This window comes from Equus asinus, chromosome X (genome assembly GCF_041296235.1).
Source record: "Equus asinus isolate D_3611 breed Donkey chromosome X, EquAss-T2T_v2, whole genome shotgun sequence".
Classification (NCBI taxonomy): Eukaryota; Metazoa; Chordata; class Mammalia; order Perissodactyla; family Equidae; genus Equus; species Equus asinus.
Genome location: NC_091820.1, coordinates 100,740,842 through 100,757,064, shown reverse-complemented (window position 1 = coordinate 100,757,064; position 16,223 = coordinate 100,740,842). Strand labels below are relative to the sequence as shown.

At 35.3% G+C, this 16,223-nt stretch overlaps 1 protein-coding gene across 4 annotated transcripts in view; it reads left to right on the top strand.

The window, feature by feature from the left end:
* The window catches only part of NUP62CL (nucleoporin 62 C-terminal like), a 94,054-nt gene extending 80,366 nt beyond the window's left edge, over positions 1–13,688 (top strand). For 3 of the 4 annotated variants that reach the window (XM_044763945.2, XM_014835328.3, XM_070502631.1), the window contains one exon: positions 12,734–13,688. In XM_044763945.2, the coding sequence (XP_044619880.1) occupies positions 12,734–12,754 (21 nt within the window). In that variant the 3' untranslated portion in view covers positions 12,755–13,688. The remainder of the gene's footprint in view (positions 1–12,733) is intronic. The other variant, XR_011499775.1, reaches the window with a different exon arrangement.
* The last annotated feature ends 2,535 nt before the right edge of the window (positions 13,689–16,223 follow it).

Genomic DNA, 16,223 nt, shown 5'->3' with positions numbered 1-16,223 from the left:
AGAGACAGGTACTCACTTTCTTCTTCCCATTGCAGTTAATTGAAAGGTATTTCATCTCTTTCCTCTGCTACCTGTTCATCTCTGCTCCCCTTTACAGACAAAAGAGATTCATTGTCATACCATTGTTCCTTGATTTTAAAGAATCTCTAGTAGGTTAGATTAGGGTACTAAGATTAGAAGTGATCAGGCTTCAGCTCCTGTTAGGAAAGAGTGTGTAATGCTTAACCTTCTCAGAGCTCCACTTCCCAAACTTCCTTTTCTGTATGTAAATCCAGATTTGAAATATACTCGATACATCTGCAAAATTAGATTTCTCACTAATCCTGCTTAGGTACATTCTGTGCCCAAGTAAATTTCCTCAAGCTAGAGAGCCTTCCCAGATGAATTATATGTAACGTGATTTAAATCACTCCCAAATAGCAGAATTTATATTATTTGTGAGATATATGTAGAGATTTTTCTCTAAAGCAATTTTCTTCCTGTTAGTGACTAAGAACGTTAAATATACTGGAGACTTGCTATTATGCTGGTTTTGGGCCCATGCTCTATGGTCACCTCATAGATAAAATGGCCTGATAGTATTTCACCAATGAAATCTCCCCAGATGGATTGTAGATAGTCCAGCCTTATTTTGAGCACTTTAGTGTTTGAAAGGACAACAAATAGTGTTATGCTGTGGTGCCAATTATTAGCTCAGCATAGTACATTTTATTTAAAATTTTCACAGCATTTGACAAACAGGTGCACTGTAATAGAAAAAGCACTCTTAGATGGGAATTTGTGTAGGCATTTTCAAAACTGACTGACTGTATAATTGGAAGGTGTTCTTTTAGATGCAAATCAAAACCACAAAGTAGTTGTGACTCTAAATACAAAGCACCTACTTTGTGCCAAGGTACCGTGTTAATCAGTGTAGGAGGTATAAACATCAATGGCATGCACCTCTTCCTTGAACAGGTTCAAAGTGTGAGAGTGGAAGGCAGTAAAGAAAGAGAAACCTAATCTTTAATTGATTTCCTGGAAGAGGTAGAATTTGAAATGAGACTTGAATAGTAATATTTCAACAGGATCACTGAGAACCACTTAAGATGTAATAATTCTACTACCTTGTCCCTCCCTCCACTTCCTTTACCACTTTTCTTTTTTATACTTTTCCTTGAAATGTATTCTTTATTAATTTTGTGTGAAGGGTAGTGCTGTACACAAGCAGTGTGTCTTGTCATCACCACCTTAATGTATCATTGGCAAGACCAGGATGAGAATTCTCATGGCAGAAGTGAGAGCTTTGTACAGCTCTAGAAACACTCTTCTTTCTCTCAGACCATGGTTAGCCTTAAGAATTCAAGTATATTTATTCTGAACGTTACTTTAATTTTAATAAATTTGGAATCGTCTTAAAAGTAGTTATGACAAATGGGAGGACAATGTTCTCTCTCCCTCTGTCTCTCTTCCCCTTCCTACCTCCTTCTCCCCCTTTATGAATGAGAAATAAACCTGAATTATATTAAGCTCCTGAGATTTCCAGGTTGCTTTTAAATGACAGCCTAATCTAATACAGAAGTTTATATTACAGTAACTAAAACCTTAAAATGTGTCTTTGGCTTAGCAGGCCTGCAACAATCAGGAAATCCATATTAAAAGCTGAAAAGATGGCCAACCACATTAGGCAGTGAGAACAGAGTTGTTAAAACTTGCCTCACATAAATTGGGGATCTTACCATGTGCCTACTGAGCAGGCAGGTCTAGAAAAGGTTAGGAATCAAAACATTATTTGTGTTTGTTAGTCTTTTTCACTAATTGAAATTTTTATTGAGGTAATTGTAGATTCACATGTAGTTGTAATGAATAATATAGAGGTCCTGAAGAAATAATATAGAGGTCTTATTTATTCTTTACCAATTTTTCCCAATTGGTAGCATCTTGCAAAACTGTAGTACAATATCACAACCAGGGGATTGACATTGATACGATCTAACCATCTTGTTCAGATTTCCTCAGTTTTACTTGTATCGTGTGTGTTTAATTACATACAATTTTATCACATGTATAGATTCGTATATCCACTACCATAGTCAAAATACAGAACAGTTCCATCACCACAAGAATTCCTCATATTCCCCTTTTATTGCCACACCCAACTCTCTCCCACCACATTCCCCTACTGTGGTTCCTAATTCCTGGCAACCACTAATCTATTCTCCGTTTCTAAAATTTTATCGTTTCAAAATACTATATAAATAGAATCATATAGCATGTAAAATTTTTGGGTTGGCTTTTTTTTTCACTCACCATAATTTCCCAGAGATTCATCTGTGTTTTTTTTGAGCAACATTAGCCCTAAGCTAACATCCACCACCAATCCTCCTCTTTTTGCTGAGGAAGATTGGCCCTGAGCTAACATCCATGCCCATCTTCCTCTACTTTTATATGTGGGATACCTACCACAGCATGGCTTGATAAGGCTTGTAGGTCTGCACCTGGGATCCGAACCGGTGAACCCTGGGCTGCCAAAGCAGAGCACCTGAACTTAGCTGCTATGCAACTGGGCCAGCCCATCCCAGAGACTCATCTAAACTGCTATGTGTATTAATGGCTTGATCCTTTTTATTGCTGAATAATATTCCATGATATGGATCTACCACAGTTTGTTTACACATTTGCCTGTTGTAGGCCATCTGGGATGTTTCCAGTTTTTGGCTGTTTATGAGTAAAGATTCTATGAACACTTATGTACAGATTCTTGTGTGATCATAAGTTTTCCTTTCTCTAGGATCGATGCCCAAGAGTGCAATTGCTGGGTCATTATGGTAGTTGCGTGTTTAGTTTTATAAGAAACTGCTACACTGTTTTCCAGAGTATACCATTTTACATGCCCACTAGCAATGTATGAGTGATCTAATTTGCTTGTGTCCTCAACAGCATTTGGTATTTTCACTATTTTTAAAAGATTTTAGCCATTCTGATAATGTGTAGTGATATCATTAGAGTTTAAATTTGCATTTCCCTTATGGGTAATGACATTAAACATCTTTTCATGTGCTTATTTGCCACCAGTATATCCTTTTTGGTGAACTGTCTATTCTTATCATTTGTTCATTTTCTAATTGGATTGTTTTTTGTTTTTATGGTTATTTTGAGAGTTCATTGATGTCCTAGATACTTTGTTGGCTAGTCCTTTGTTGGCTATGTGGTTTACAGATATTTTCTCCTAGTCTGTAGCTTGTCTGTTCTTCTTAACAGAGTTGTTCACAGGATAAACATTTTTATTTTGGTGAAATCCAATTTATTAATTTTTTCCTTTTATAGATATTGCTTTTGGTATCAAGTCTGAGAACTTTTTGCCTAGTCCTATATCCCAAAGATTTTCTCCTATATTTTTTCTACATGTTTTATTGTTTTACATTTTACATTTAAGGCTGTGATCCATTTTGAGTTAATTTTTGTATAAGATGTGAAGTTTAGATCACGGTGTTTGGTTTTTTTTTTTTTTTTTGCCTATGGCTATCCAATTGTTTCAGCACCATTTGTTGAAAAGGCTATCCTTCCTCAGTTGAGTTGCTTTTGCACCTTTGTTAAATATTAGATTCACATATTTGTGTGGGTCTTTTTCTGGGGTCTCTATTCCATAGATCTATATGTCTTTCCCCCAACCAATACCTCATTGTCTTTTACTGTAGTCATATAGTAAGCCTTAATATCTGGTAGAGTGATTCTTCCCACTTTTTCTTCTTCAAGATTGTTTTAGCTATATTAGTTCCTTTGCATTTCCTTAAAAATTTGCTGGGGTTTGATAGGAATTACATTAAATCTATAAATCAACTAGGGGGAGAATTGACATCTTTACTATATTGAGTCTTCCCATCCATGAACATGGTAAGTCTCAACATTTCTTTGGGTCTTCTTTAATTTCTTTCATCAGCATCTTGTAATTTTCTCACTTCTTAGTTCTAGGAGTTTTTTTTTTTTTTATTCCTAGGGATTTTCTACATAGGTACGTACATCATCTGCAAATAGGGGCAGTTTTATTTCTGCCTTTCCAATCTGTATGCCATTTATTTCTTTTCCTCATGCTGCACTGGTTATAACTTCCAGTACTATGTTGAATAAGAGTGATGAGAGCAGACTTTGCCTTGTTCCTGAGTTTGCATGGAAAGCCTTCAGTCTCTCACTTTAAGTCTGATGTTAGCTGTAGTTTTTTTGTATGTTCTTTATCAAGTTGAGGTAATTTCACTCTGTTCTTGCTGAGAATTTTTATCATGAATGGGTACTGGATTTTGTCAAATGCTTTTTCTGCATCAATTGATATAGTCACATGATTTTTCTTCTTCAACTTGTTGATATGGTGGATTATATTGATAGATTTGTTAATGTTGAATCAGCCTTACACTTGTGGAATAAGTGCTACTTGGCCATGGTTATAAGTTCCTTTTATACATTGTTGGATTTGGTTTGCTAGAATTTCCTTGAGGATTTTAAAGTGTTTGAGAGATTTTTAAATCTTCATGGGAGATACTGGTTTGTAGTTTTCTCTTTTTTTACTGTCATTTCTTGGTTTTGTTATTAGTGTAATACTAGCCTCTATTTTCTAGAAGAGTTTGTGAAGAATTGATATTGATTCTTCTTTAATTATTTGGTAGAATTCTCCAGTGAAACCATCTGGACCTGGATATTTCTTTCTTTTTTTCTTGAGGAAGATTAGCCCTGAGCTAACATCTGTGACAATCCTCCTCTAATTTTTTGTATGTGGGCCACCTCCATAGCGTAGCTGGTGAGTGGAGTAGGTCTGTGCCTTGGATCCAAACCCACGAACCTGGGCCACCAAAGCAGAGCATGCAGAACTTTAACCACTCAGCCATGGGGCTGTGTCCTGGATATTTCTTTTCTGGGAACTTTTTAATTACAAAGTCAATTTCTTCAGTGCTTCCAGAACTATTCAGTTTATCTTGGTTGAATTTTCATTATTTGTGGTTTTCTAGGAATCAGTGTATTTCTGCTAAGGTGTTGAATTTATAAGCATAAAGTTGTTCATAGGATTTCCTTTTTATACTTTTAATGGCTGCAGGATCTGTAGTTATATACCCTGTTTCATTCCTTATATTGGTGATTTGTGCTTTCTCTATTTTAATTTTTTTGTATTAATAGAGGTTTATCAATTTTATTTATTTTTCCCCCAAAGAATCAGCTTTTTGTTGCATTGATTTTTCTATATAGTGCTCCTGTTTTCAATTTCATTGATAACTACTATTATCTTTATTATTTCTTCCTCCTGCTTCCTTTGGGTTCATTTTCTTCTTTTTCTATTTTCTTAAGGTAGGAACTTAGATTATTGATTTGAGAACTTTCCTTGCCTCTAATAGTGTTCTCTTTTAAGGCCTTTCTGATAATCAGCAACTTATAAACCTTAGTTGTTATCTCTAATCATCAGTTTCACTAATGGGTCTTTTACTATTTGTTATAAACCTCCATGTTACCACATCTTTATACAGACATCCCAAAGGCACCTCAAATTAAACTTGCCTAAAACTAAGCTCATTATCTTCACTCTCTCCTGGACCTCCGATATCTGTAACTCCTTCTATTTTTCTTTTCCTCAATTAATGATTGCTAGTATTTACTCAGGAACTTAAGGTAGGCTATTTCTAGTTCTTCAGTAAGTACTGATGGTTATACTTCTTAAGTAGCTCTTAAATTTTTTCTTTTCAGTAGATTCCAGCCACTGCCTTATTTCAGGTCTTCTTCATCTCCCACTTGGAAAGTAGAGTAATTTTATAAGGTTTATGCAAAACATCAGCTTCCTGTACACACCCCATTTCTCACTCTCCAGAAGCTATCACTTTTAATTATTTTAGTTGTGTTTTAAAAAGTATTTTTATATCAATAAACACCATATATACGGTTACTTTTTCGTTTTTCCATTTTAGGCCTTCTGCACTGACTTCCCAAAATGGGAAGTAAGGATTTAACTCTTTTATATCATCTTCATGTTTTATATTTTATATACTGTGTGCTTATGTATTTGTAATGTATGTAATATAAATATGCATGCAATATATAAATATATATAATACATATAATATATAATATATATACCACCCCATGTATATATACATATTATATATACAAAATATATATATGCACGTAAGCACACTTTTCTCTCATCTTCCCAATATGGCTATATCATAAATTACACATGGAGCAATATTTATTATTTGAATTATGATTCCATAAATGTTATTCACAGCCTGGCCATGACACATACTATATTATGTCTCCTTTCTTTTACGTGTTTTTGTTTTCCTTTGAATTTTATTTCATCACTTGCTTAGTTTTCTATGTGTTTACTAGTATTTCATTTTCTAATATCCTGCTTTTACTTTAAATCTATCAATGTCACCTTCTTAGATTCATTTCTCCCAGAGCTCTCTAATCTCTAATCTGCCATCTGGAATTGTTGCTCTCTTGGTCTGCCACTGAGCTAGGTTCTCCCTTCTACAGCAATCTTGTATTCCATCTGTTTTGTTCTTTGTTGACTTTCCTGTTTTGTAGCTCTTACTTATACTTTCTGATTCTTAGTTTATTCCCTTGTTTTGGTATAACACTTATTTTATCAGCTTCCTGAGAGAGTCCATTGGAAGTAAATTTTTGAGACCTTGCATGTCTGAAAAGGTCTCTATTCTACCCTCACAATTAATTGATAATATTGGTTGTCAAATTCTAGCTTGGAAATTATTTTGTCTTAAACTTTTAAGATTTTGTTCCATTGTCTTCTACCTTTGAGGGCCATTCTGAATCCTGAACCTTTGTGTGACCTCTTCATTTTTATATTTTATTTCTTCCATGGAAGTTTTCAGAATTTTCCCTCCACTACTGAAATTTCAGATGATATGCTTCGGTGTGGGTCTCTTTCATCCATTGAGCTGGGATTTGGTGAGCCCTTCCAATCAAGAAACTCATTTCTTTCAGTTTGGGGAAATTTTCTCGAATTAATTTCTGCTAATTTCCTTCCCTATGTTTTGGCAATCCTCTTATTCTAATGTCTGATGTCTTCAATTGATCTATATTCATTTTCTCTTCAATTTTTCTCTATGTTTTTGTTAAATTTTCTCAAATATGTACTCAACTTTTTATTCCAATCCTCTGTTGATCTTTCCCTTCTGCCAAAATTTTTATTTTGCAAGAGCTTGTTGTGTTGTTTTATGATTGTGTATTTGTGTGTTTTAAATAACATCTGGTTCTTATTTCATGGATTCAATATCTTCTCTCTGAGGATATTAATAATTTTTTTTAATGTTTTATTCTTAATCCCTTGCAAATTTTCTTCCTGGATTGTTTCTTTCAGCTTTCTTTATCTTTCTGTTTTGTTTTGGCTTTCCTAACATGTCCAGTGATCCTTGGTTGTACATTTATACTCAAGAACAAGACACTAAATTGTAGGCAGAGCTTACTAACTTACTATCAGATAATTTTGGCAAGAGTTTTTCATTGGGGGATCTCCAACCATTACCTTTAGGACTTTTCAGTTTGTCATATTCTTCAGAGGAGAATCTTCCAACTCTTTCCCAGAGATTAATAAGCCTAGTGGTAAGCCAGTGTTCTCGGAGCTGTTAGAAAAGGGACTCGGGGCTCAATGTTCAGTTTGTAGACTTTTACTTAATCCCTTGCACAATTTCACTTAATCTCTGTTTTTAGTACAGATTCCCTGCCCTCAGCTCTGTCTGATATCTCCAGTCTAGAGTTCACCTGATTTACCCTCTCTGAAGAAAAGCCTTCTGCTGAGCTTGGGTAGAGAGACTCACCCAGATGGAGGAAGTGGAGGAAAAGAGGGGCCTGCTTCTTAATCATTTATATTCATACTTTGAATACTACTTTGAACTACCTAGTTCTGCTAATTCCAAATCCTTTCTAGTGTTTTAGTTACAATTTTCAAAGTTTTTCTCTTGTCTCCTTTCTTGTTGTCTTTGTCCTTATGCTTTTCTTTCTCTTCTTTAAAAAAAAAACTATTCACTGCTATTTCACGTGTGTTTTGGAATGGAGCAGCAGTAAATGCACGTGTTTAAATCTTTAACTAGAGACCCTACGGGTCTCCTTTCCCCAGTCTTTTACCCTACTCCAATTCACTTTTATACTACTGCCAGAGTGATCTTGATAGAATGATACTCTGTTCTAATCATCTCTTCATTAAAGCCCATCAGTAGCTCCCATTGCCCAATGATAAATTGTTTGCATAATATACAAAGTACGCTGTATAATCTAACCCCTACCTGATTCTCTGGCCTCATTCTTGTTTGCAGCAGCATTCTTTGTCTTTTTTTTTGGTGAGGAAGATTGGCCCTGAGCTAACACCTGTTGCCAATCTTCCTCTTTTTGCTTAAGGAAGATTGTCCCTGAGCTAACATCTGTACCAATCTTCCTCCATTTTGTATGTGAAACATCACCATAGCATGGCTGGAAGAGCAGCGTGTAGGTCCATGTCTGGGATCCAAACCTGCAAACTCCAGGCTGCCAAAGCAGAACACATGAATTTAACCAGAACGCCACTGGGCTGGCCCCTGCAGCATTACTTTTTAAGAGGTATTGACAGTTTTGCCAACACCCAATGTTCTTTCCTTCTCCATATTTTGGGATGTTCAGTTGATTCTACCTGATGTACCCTGCCCCATCATTGTCTGCCTGCTAGCTGCTCCCATGTCAGGCCATCTCTTCTATGAAGCCTTCTTTACTCATCATTCTCATAGCTTGTTCTACATATGATATTGTCAGCATTTATCATACAATATTGCAGTTATTTATTTATGTCTGTCTTATTTACATCTTTCCTTACTGAAATTTGAGCTCCTTGGTAATAGAAATTATGTCTTAGTTATTTCTGTATCTTCAGAAGTTAGCAATATCTGACATGAACTTGGGGGCCAGAGTGTGTTTCTACTTTATTTGTTCCATGATATGTACACAGCACACTGTATTGGCTTTTGATGGAAAAAGAGATACAAAGCTAACAGACGTGTGTACACAAATATCATTCCATGTTATTAAATATTCTACATTTTAATGGCTACTAAATTTTTCATTATATGGTTATACCATAGTTTATTTAACTAATACCCATTGTTGGGTATTGGTTAATGTTTTCAAATTTGCTATTTTAAATTATGCTGCAGTGAGCCTATATGTAGCTAAATTTTAGGGTGCATCCATGGTTATTGGACATAGATAAAATTCTTAGAAGTTAAAATGCTGAATTAGGAGTAATGTCTGTTTTAAAGGCATTTAATTTATAGTTCCTTCCAAGTAAGTTGTACTAATTTGTATTTTCACCACCAGTTCATTAAGGTGCCCATTTTTCTGCACTCCTTTCGTTGTTACTACTTCTGTAATCATCATCACCACCACCACCATCATCATTATCGTCCCTTGCTAAAACTTGTAGGTGAAAATGTTTCCCTTGTTTAATTTGCTTTCCTCTAGTTACTAATAATGTTGCCTATTTTAAAAATGTTTATAAACAATTTGTATTTCATTTTCTAAGTTGCCTATTTGTGTCTTTTGACAATTTTATGTCAGGATATTTTTTTCTCCCACTGTCCCAGTTTTTTTTTTAACAGGCGAATAAGAGGTATACTATAGCAGTGTTTATGAGACTACATTGTTTCCTTTGACAGTGAATTTAATATTATCTAATAATATTTATATGTAAACTTAAAATAAAAATAATTACAGTAGAAAGCTGTGTTTGGGTGTAATGACCAAATCACTTGTTTTCCTAAATTTCTGTGAAAGTCTTTTAATATTTACCAAAAATATTTGTAGGCAGGCCAAGATGAAGAGAATAGCTGTTTCCTAAACAGAATGGGCTGGCTGGAAGCAATTTTACCAGAATCTTTGGGGATTGGGGGGGAGTCATTTTTAAGGAATATTTTAAACACACAAATATACTTTCTCAACCAATAGCTGTTTAACTAAAGCTATAGAGTTGTGCAAATATCACACAATCCAGTTTTAGAACATTTCCATTATCCCAAAAAGTTCCCTCTTGCCTGCTTGTGGTTAATCTTCATTCCTACTCCAAATTCCAGGCAATCACTTATCTACTTTCTGTCTTTATAGATTTTCCTTTCTGAAGTTTATAAAAGTGAAATCATATTATACGTGGCCTTTTGTGTCTGCTTAATGTTTTCAAGGTTCATCTAATTGGAACATGCATCATCAGTACTTCATTGTACTGTACAATATGGACATACCACATTTTGTGTATCCATTCATCAGTTGATTGACATTTGTGTTTTATTTTCCAAGTATAGATTTAGGTCAACAGTCTACCTTAAGCTGATTTTTGTGCATAGTCAGGGGTAGGAGCTCAACTTCATTTGCATGTAGATATCCAGTAGTTCCTGTGCCATTTGTTGAAAAAGACTATGCTTTCTCTCTCTGAATTGCCTTGGAACCTTTGTCCAAAATGAATTGACCATAAGTATAAGGTTTTATTTCTGGGTTTCCTTTCTGTCCCATTGATCTCTGTGGCTATCCTATGCCAATACCACACTCTCAATTACTGTAGCTTTATAGTGAGCTTTAAAATTGGGTAATGTAATCCCTGCAGTTTATTCTTCTTTTTCAAGATTTTTTTGGTTATTCTGGATCCTTTGCCTTTCCATGTAAATTTTAAAGCTTGTCTATTTCTACAAAAACAGGTTGCTTGGGGCTGGCCCCATGGCCAAGTGGTTAAGTTCACGTGCTCCTCTTTGGTGTCCTGGCATTTGCTGGTTTGGATCCTGGGCACAGACACATGCACCACTCATCAAGCCATGGGGTGGTGGCATCCCATGTAGAGGAACTAGAATGACTTACGACTAGGATATACAACTAGGTACTGGGACTTTGGGGAGAAAAAAATGAGAAAGATTGGCAACAGATGTTAGCTCAGGGCCAATCTCCTCAAAAAAAAAAAAAAGACAGCAAACCAAAAAACTTTAGCTTTCCAGTCCATCCTGAGGCTCAGCTCCTCCTTCTCCTCAATGTCCTTAAGATGTCCCCATGTCTTTGGAGTAATTTCATCCCCTATTAAGCTTTAAAAATCCCCAGCTTGCTGGAATTTTCATGGAGATTACATTGAATTCGTAGATCAATTTGTGGAGAATTGCCATCTTAACACTATTGAGTCTTTCAATCCATGAACATGGAATATCTCTTCATTGTTTTAGATCTTTAGTTTCTCATAGTAATGTTTTGTAGTTTTCAGTGTACAGGTCTTATACTTCATTTGGTAAGCTTATTCTTAAGTGTTTTAATTCTTTTTGATGCTATTGTGAATGGAATTGTTTTCTTAATTTTATTTTCATATTGTTCAGTACAGTTATTTTCTAATAATGGCAAAACGTGTATGGTCTATTTCCCTCCACATTTTGACTGTTACTAGCATTTTACTTCTAGTATGATATACAATTTAATAGGCCTACAGGAACCAATCACTAATTCATATCATGGGACCAGAACTCTGGGCAGTTAAGTGCCTAGGTGCAGATTTTGCATTGAAAGAATGAAACTCCTAAAAAATTTAAAGCATGTTAATACAGAAATAGTCCTGAGAATTCAATTTGAAGACATGACAAAGTGTTTATAGTAAGGTTCTCTTAATAATGCTGACTCGTGTTTCTCGACATTTCATTGATTTTTAAGATTTTTATAGATGTACTCCTTTGCGTTTAATATGTATCAATCAGCAAATTAAGTAGATTGTGCTTGTGTTGACACTTTTTGGCCTCAAGTTAATGGTTTGTTGTAGTGCTCGTTTTTGCTTCCATCACATTGAAAAATGTTATTTAGAGAGGAAAAATTGAACTTTGCAGTTAGTTATTACAACAAAAAGGAGATGTATTTTGCCAGCCTCCGTGTACACTGTTTTTCTAGCCTTTCAGTAGACAACCATCATTTAAATCACTTGTTCTTAAAGTGTGATCTTGCAGAATGCCTATGTGTTGTAAGACAGAATGAGGTATTATACTTTAAAAACTGAATAACATTGGGGCTTTTCCAATTGCCTGAAGAAAATGAAAATATATTGTTCCAAACTTTTAGTTTTTCCCTTGTAGAAAGTTTTTCTTAAATCTTTCGCACCAGTTATTGCTTATCGTCTAGTGAGTATTAATGAACACTAATATGAATGATCAAGGTTATTTGCACACATTAATAGAAAAACTCAGATTATCATGCTTACTTCAACAGCTTATTTTTACTACAGAAAGTTACTGTTTTTATATGGTAAAATTAATGGTATTTTGTGTCACTCTGGGCCTGAGCAAATTTAAGGACTACCAAGTTTAAAAAATCATTAGAAAGAAACAGAAATGTGGATATATTCAGTGTACTAATTTGCTTATAGGCAGCAAAAACCTACCAAAGTCTACACCCTCAATTTAATGACCAAACTGTAGGTCACTTACAGGCTGCAATGAGTAAAAAGCACTTAACACTTCTCTTCAACAAAACATAAATGTCTAGTAGACTGTTACTTGTCTAGAAGCTAGGGAGAGCAAATCGGGAATAGTCTTGTCCACTGTTTTTACAGTTTCCAAGCAGATAGACAAATCTTTTTCTTCTTCTGTATTTTCTATACGTAAAGCTATTAAAATCGATATGTAAAGTTTTATGAATTATATGTTGAAAGGAAAATGTAAGTTATTATGTTCCTGAGATATTTTCACCTGAGTATAATGATGCCTGACTTTTGCCCCTACAGACATCCTGCAAAGAAGGGTAGAAGAGGTAACACTGGCTTTCGAGGATGGTTGTTGCAAGGAGCAGGAACGCAACATCAGGATTCTTTTTCGTTGAGTGACCATGTCTTCAGGATGTTATTTTGGGATTATACATTACCTACAAATTTTGATGATGTTAAATAGAGTAGCATTTACAATTACTAATTAATCTTTTGTTGTGATAAAGTGTTTGTGTATTTGGCTTTTTTTTCCATTTAAATATTGCGCTGTTGAGATTATACTGTAGTTTGGCTTTTAGTATTAGTAAATCAAAAACTATATTAGCCCTTTTGTCTAGGCAGCAACCTATTAGATTTTGACTCTATGTTTGCAATTTGTATCTTATTTTCCTAGATTCCATATCTTACCACCAGCACACACTGTCCTTCTCACTCCAGCCAGATTATAGAGAAATGTTTGCCAAAAAATAAATGCCAACCAATCTTTACTGGGTGCTTGTTAACATTTAATGTACACTGTATAGTGCTAAACACTGTAAAGTCTAGCTCCTCAAAGAAACTTACTAGTTTGAGATATAATTAATGCCTGTCTGTATGAAAACAATATAGACAATACAAGGAAGTGCGTTATAAATTACAGAAGCGTTATGAATTACAGAAAGTGTGCTATAGAAATTCAGAGAAGGAAAGAAAAGTTCGGGTGGATTTGGGACTCAAATTAGGTTACTTTTGAAAGGGCAAGGTTCAGGCAGTTTGTTTATTTTTGGTATACAGACATCCTCATGTTTTACTTGGTTTTACCATATGAATCCTAGTTGTTGATTTTTGTGTATTTTTTTTTTTAAGAAAAAGCTCTGTTCTTAGGTTGGGAATAGTCTGATCTCTTGTGTTTCATGTTTCATCTAAGTCATAAATAAAGGTAATGTTCTAAAAAATAAAAGTATAATATCAAAATAAACTACTTAGAAGTTTTTGAGTGACTAGAGTTTAATTGCCTATAATTACTGAGCTGAATTTCTGTTGTAGTGACTACACATGACCATCCTGTGGGGTATATGTTATGGGAAGAAAATATTTTTGAAATGAATATTAGTGATTTTCATCACCTTATGAGTAAACTAAATATCACAACTTTACATGGTCTCTTTTTTCCTAACCAAATTTCTCAAAGTAGCAGCTTCTTATCAGGTAAGTTTTTCTTACCACTCAAAATTATAGAATATGAAAACAATCCAGAGACCATTTAATTTTGTGGATGATTTCTGTCAGTAAACAGCTTTTGAGTATAATCTTAAGTAATCTCTAATCTTTGAGACCAGTATTATTATTATTATACCCTACATAAAGACATTTTCCCTATTGTTTTTGAAGATTCAACTCTTGTAAAGTATCCCCTGCGTAAGTTAAGTTCCACGTTCTGTAAAGAGAATATAGTGTATTGGAGGAAACACTGGATTTAGTCTTGTCCCTGCCTGAATAACTGGACAAATAATTTCATTTTGGGCACTGTCTTTTGTCTGTAACATGAAAGAGACCATATTAAGGTTTCCCAACTGAAACTAGTTTTCATTTCCCTGAAGTTTTGCGATTTCCTTTCACTACCAGTAAGTGCTTACTGTAAAGTTCCTCAGTAAAATAAAGAGGAGGCTACAGTACTCCTATTGACTTTGCACTGGAGGTTCTAGTGTTTTTTCCGGGACACAGAAGAGGCCAGTGGATGGCAAGTGGCTTCCAGATCAATACAGTAACACTGTAAGGTTCACTAGTGGATCTCCATGTACTGTCTGGAATCTTGAGGCTTGGACTAAATCACCTCTAAGGTTCCTTCTGGTTCTGGTTCTAACCTGTGTCTAAAACACATGACATCACTGAACAAATATTAATTAAAAGATCAGAAATAACCTGTTTTGGGCAGTAATTTTAAAGCAACATTTATATTAGGTACTGGAGTCTTGAGCCCCTCCTAACCATTGTTGAAGACCAGCTAAGATATTAGCTGAAGGAGAATCTTAAATTTATCATGTTGACACTTTCCTAGTGCTTATCTACTTTTTTGTCCTTTGAAAAAGATGCTATATTTATTCTCTCTGTAACAGCATTTATGCTATCTCATTTGGGGAATTTGAAAGACATGCACAGTTGTTTACTCTTAATGTTAGATGAGTGATGCTAACCATCTTCAAGAGAAGATTTTTTGGTTTTGTCATCTTCTTCCATATCTGGAAATTATAATTGCTTCGTAATATATTCATCAGAAGTGTGCTGTGAACAAAGCACCTAAAAAGGACCAACCCTGGAAATATATCTATGTTAAGGAGGAACTTCTGGCTTAATTAAACTAACCTTGTTAAATTGTCAGAAAGACAAATGAGACATATTTTCCAGTTGGTCATAAATTCTTTTAGGGGTGAAATTGTGAAATTACCTCATGGTAAGATCTCTGTGCCCATGAATAACACCTAGAAATCTCAAAGCTTTTTATTCACGGTCTGAGGAAAGTGGGGAGAGGGATGCCGTGGGAAATGGAATAGCTATCATTCCACAGTTAATAAGTTTGGCAGATCTAGAAATAGCCTGGATTTCCTTCTAGTGCAATTTTCTGAATGTTTGTCCCTTGGTACCTACCACTTGGACTGGCTACAGTTATACACACACAGTACTTCCTTATGACCTTGCTTTCTAGTTGCAGTTCCACCCTATGTATGTCTTTTTAGCCATTCATTCTCCACTCATCCCACCTAGTGGATTTGTAATGTAGTGTATACCACTTCAGTGCCAGTAGGATGCATGTTATATTAGAAGTTGTATACAAGTCTGGTGTGATGGTCAGTGTAGTATTTGTTTCACCCTTTGCCGCCTTCCCAGGAGACAAACACATCAGGAACCTTGGTGTATTTTTCCATTTCCTTATTGATCAATGTGTCAATAGGAGAGTTTGGTTGAGCAGCAGAATTCAGCCCCATCACTATAGGATTTATCTGGGGCAGGCTATGATATGACCCACACTTTGTTTATGCTTACATTCCATCCATGTTCTGTGCCAAAGTCACAAAGTGGTGCATGTTATATCTGCATTCATTCACCTCTGTGCTTCAAGAGCAGTCATTTGTATATGACTGGTTTTGAATAACTAATACTTTCCAAGACATTTCCAATCTGTTAGAAGTTCTCAGGATAAGAAGTACAATGTCTTCCAGTAGCTGCTATTTGGTCATATCCTCTAACTTGAGCATGGCAATACAGACAGTCTGAATAAGTCTGAACCTACTGGATAACCTTGAAATATTTGCTCATAGATGACCACCCTATCAAGTGACTTTATTAATTCTTTTCTTTTTTTTGAGGAAGATTAGCCCAGAGCTAACTGCTGCCAGTCCTCCTCTTTTCGCTGAGGAAGACTGGCCCTGAGCTAACATCCATGCCTATCTGCCTCTACTTTATACGTGGGACGCCTGCCACAGCATGGCGTGCCAAGCAGTGCCATGTCCGCAGCTGGGATTGGAACCAGCGA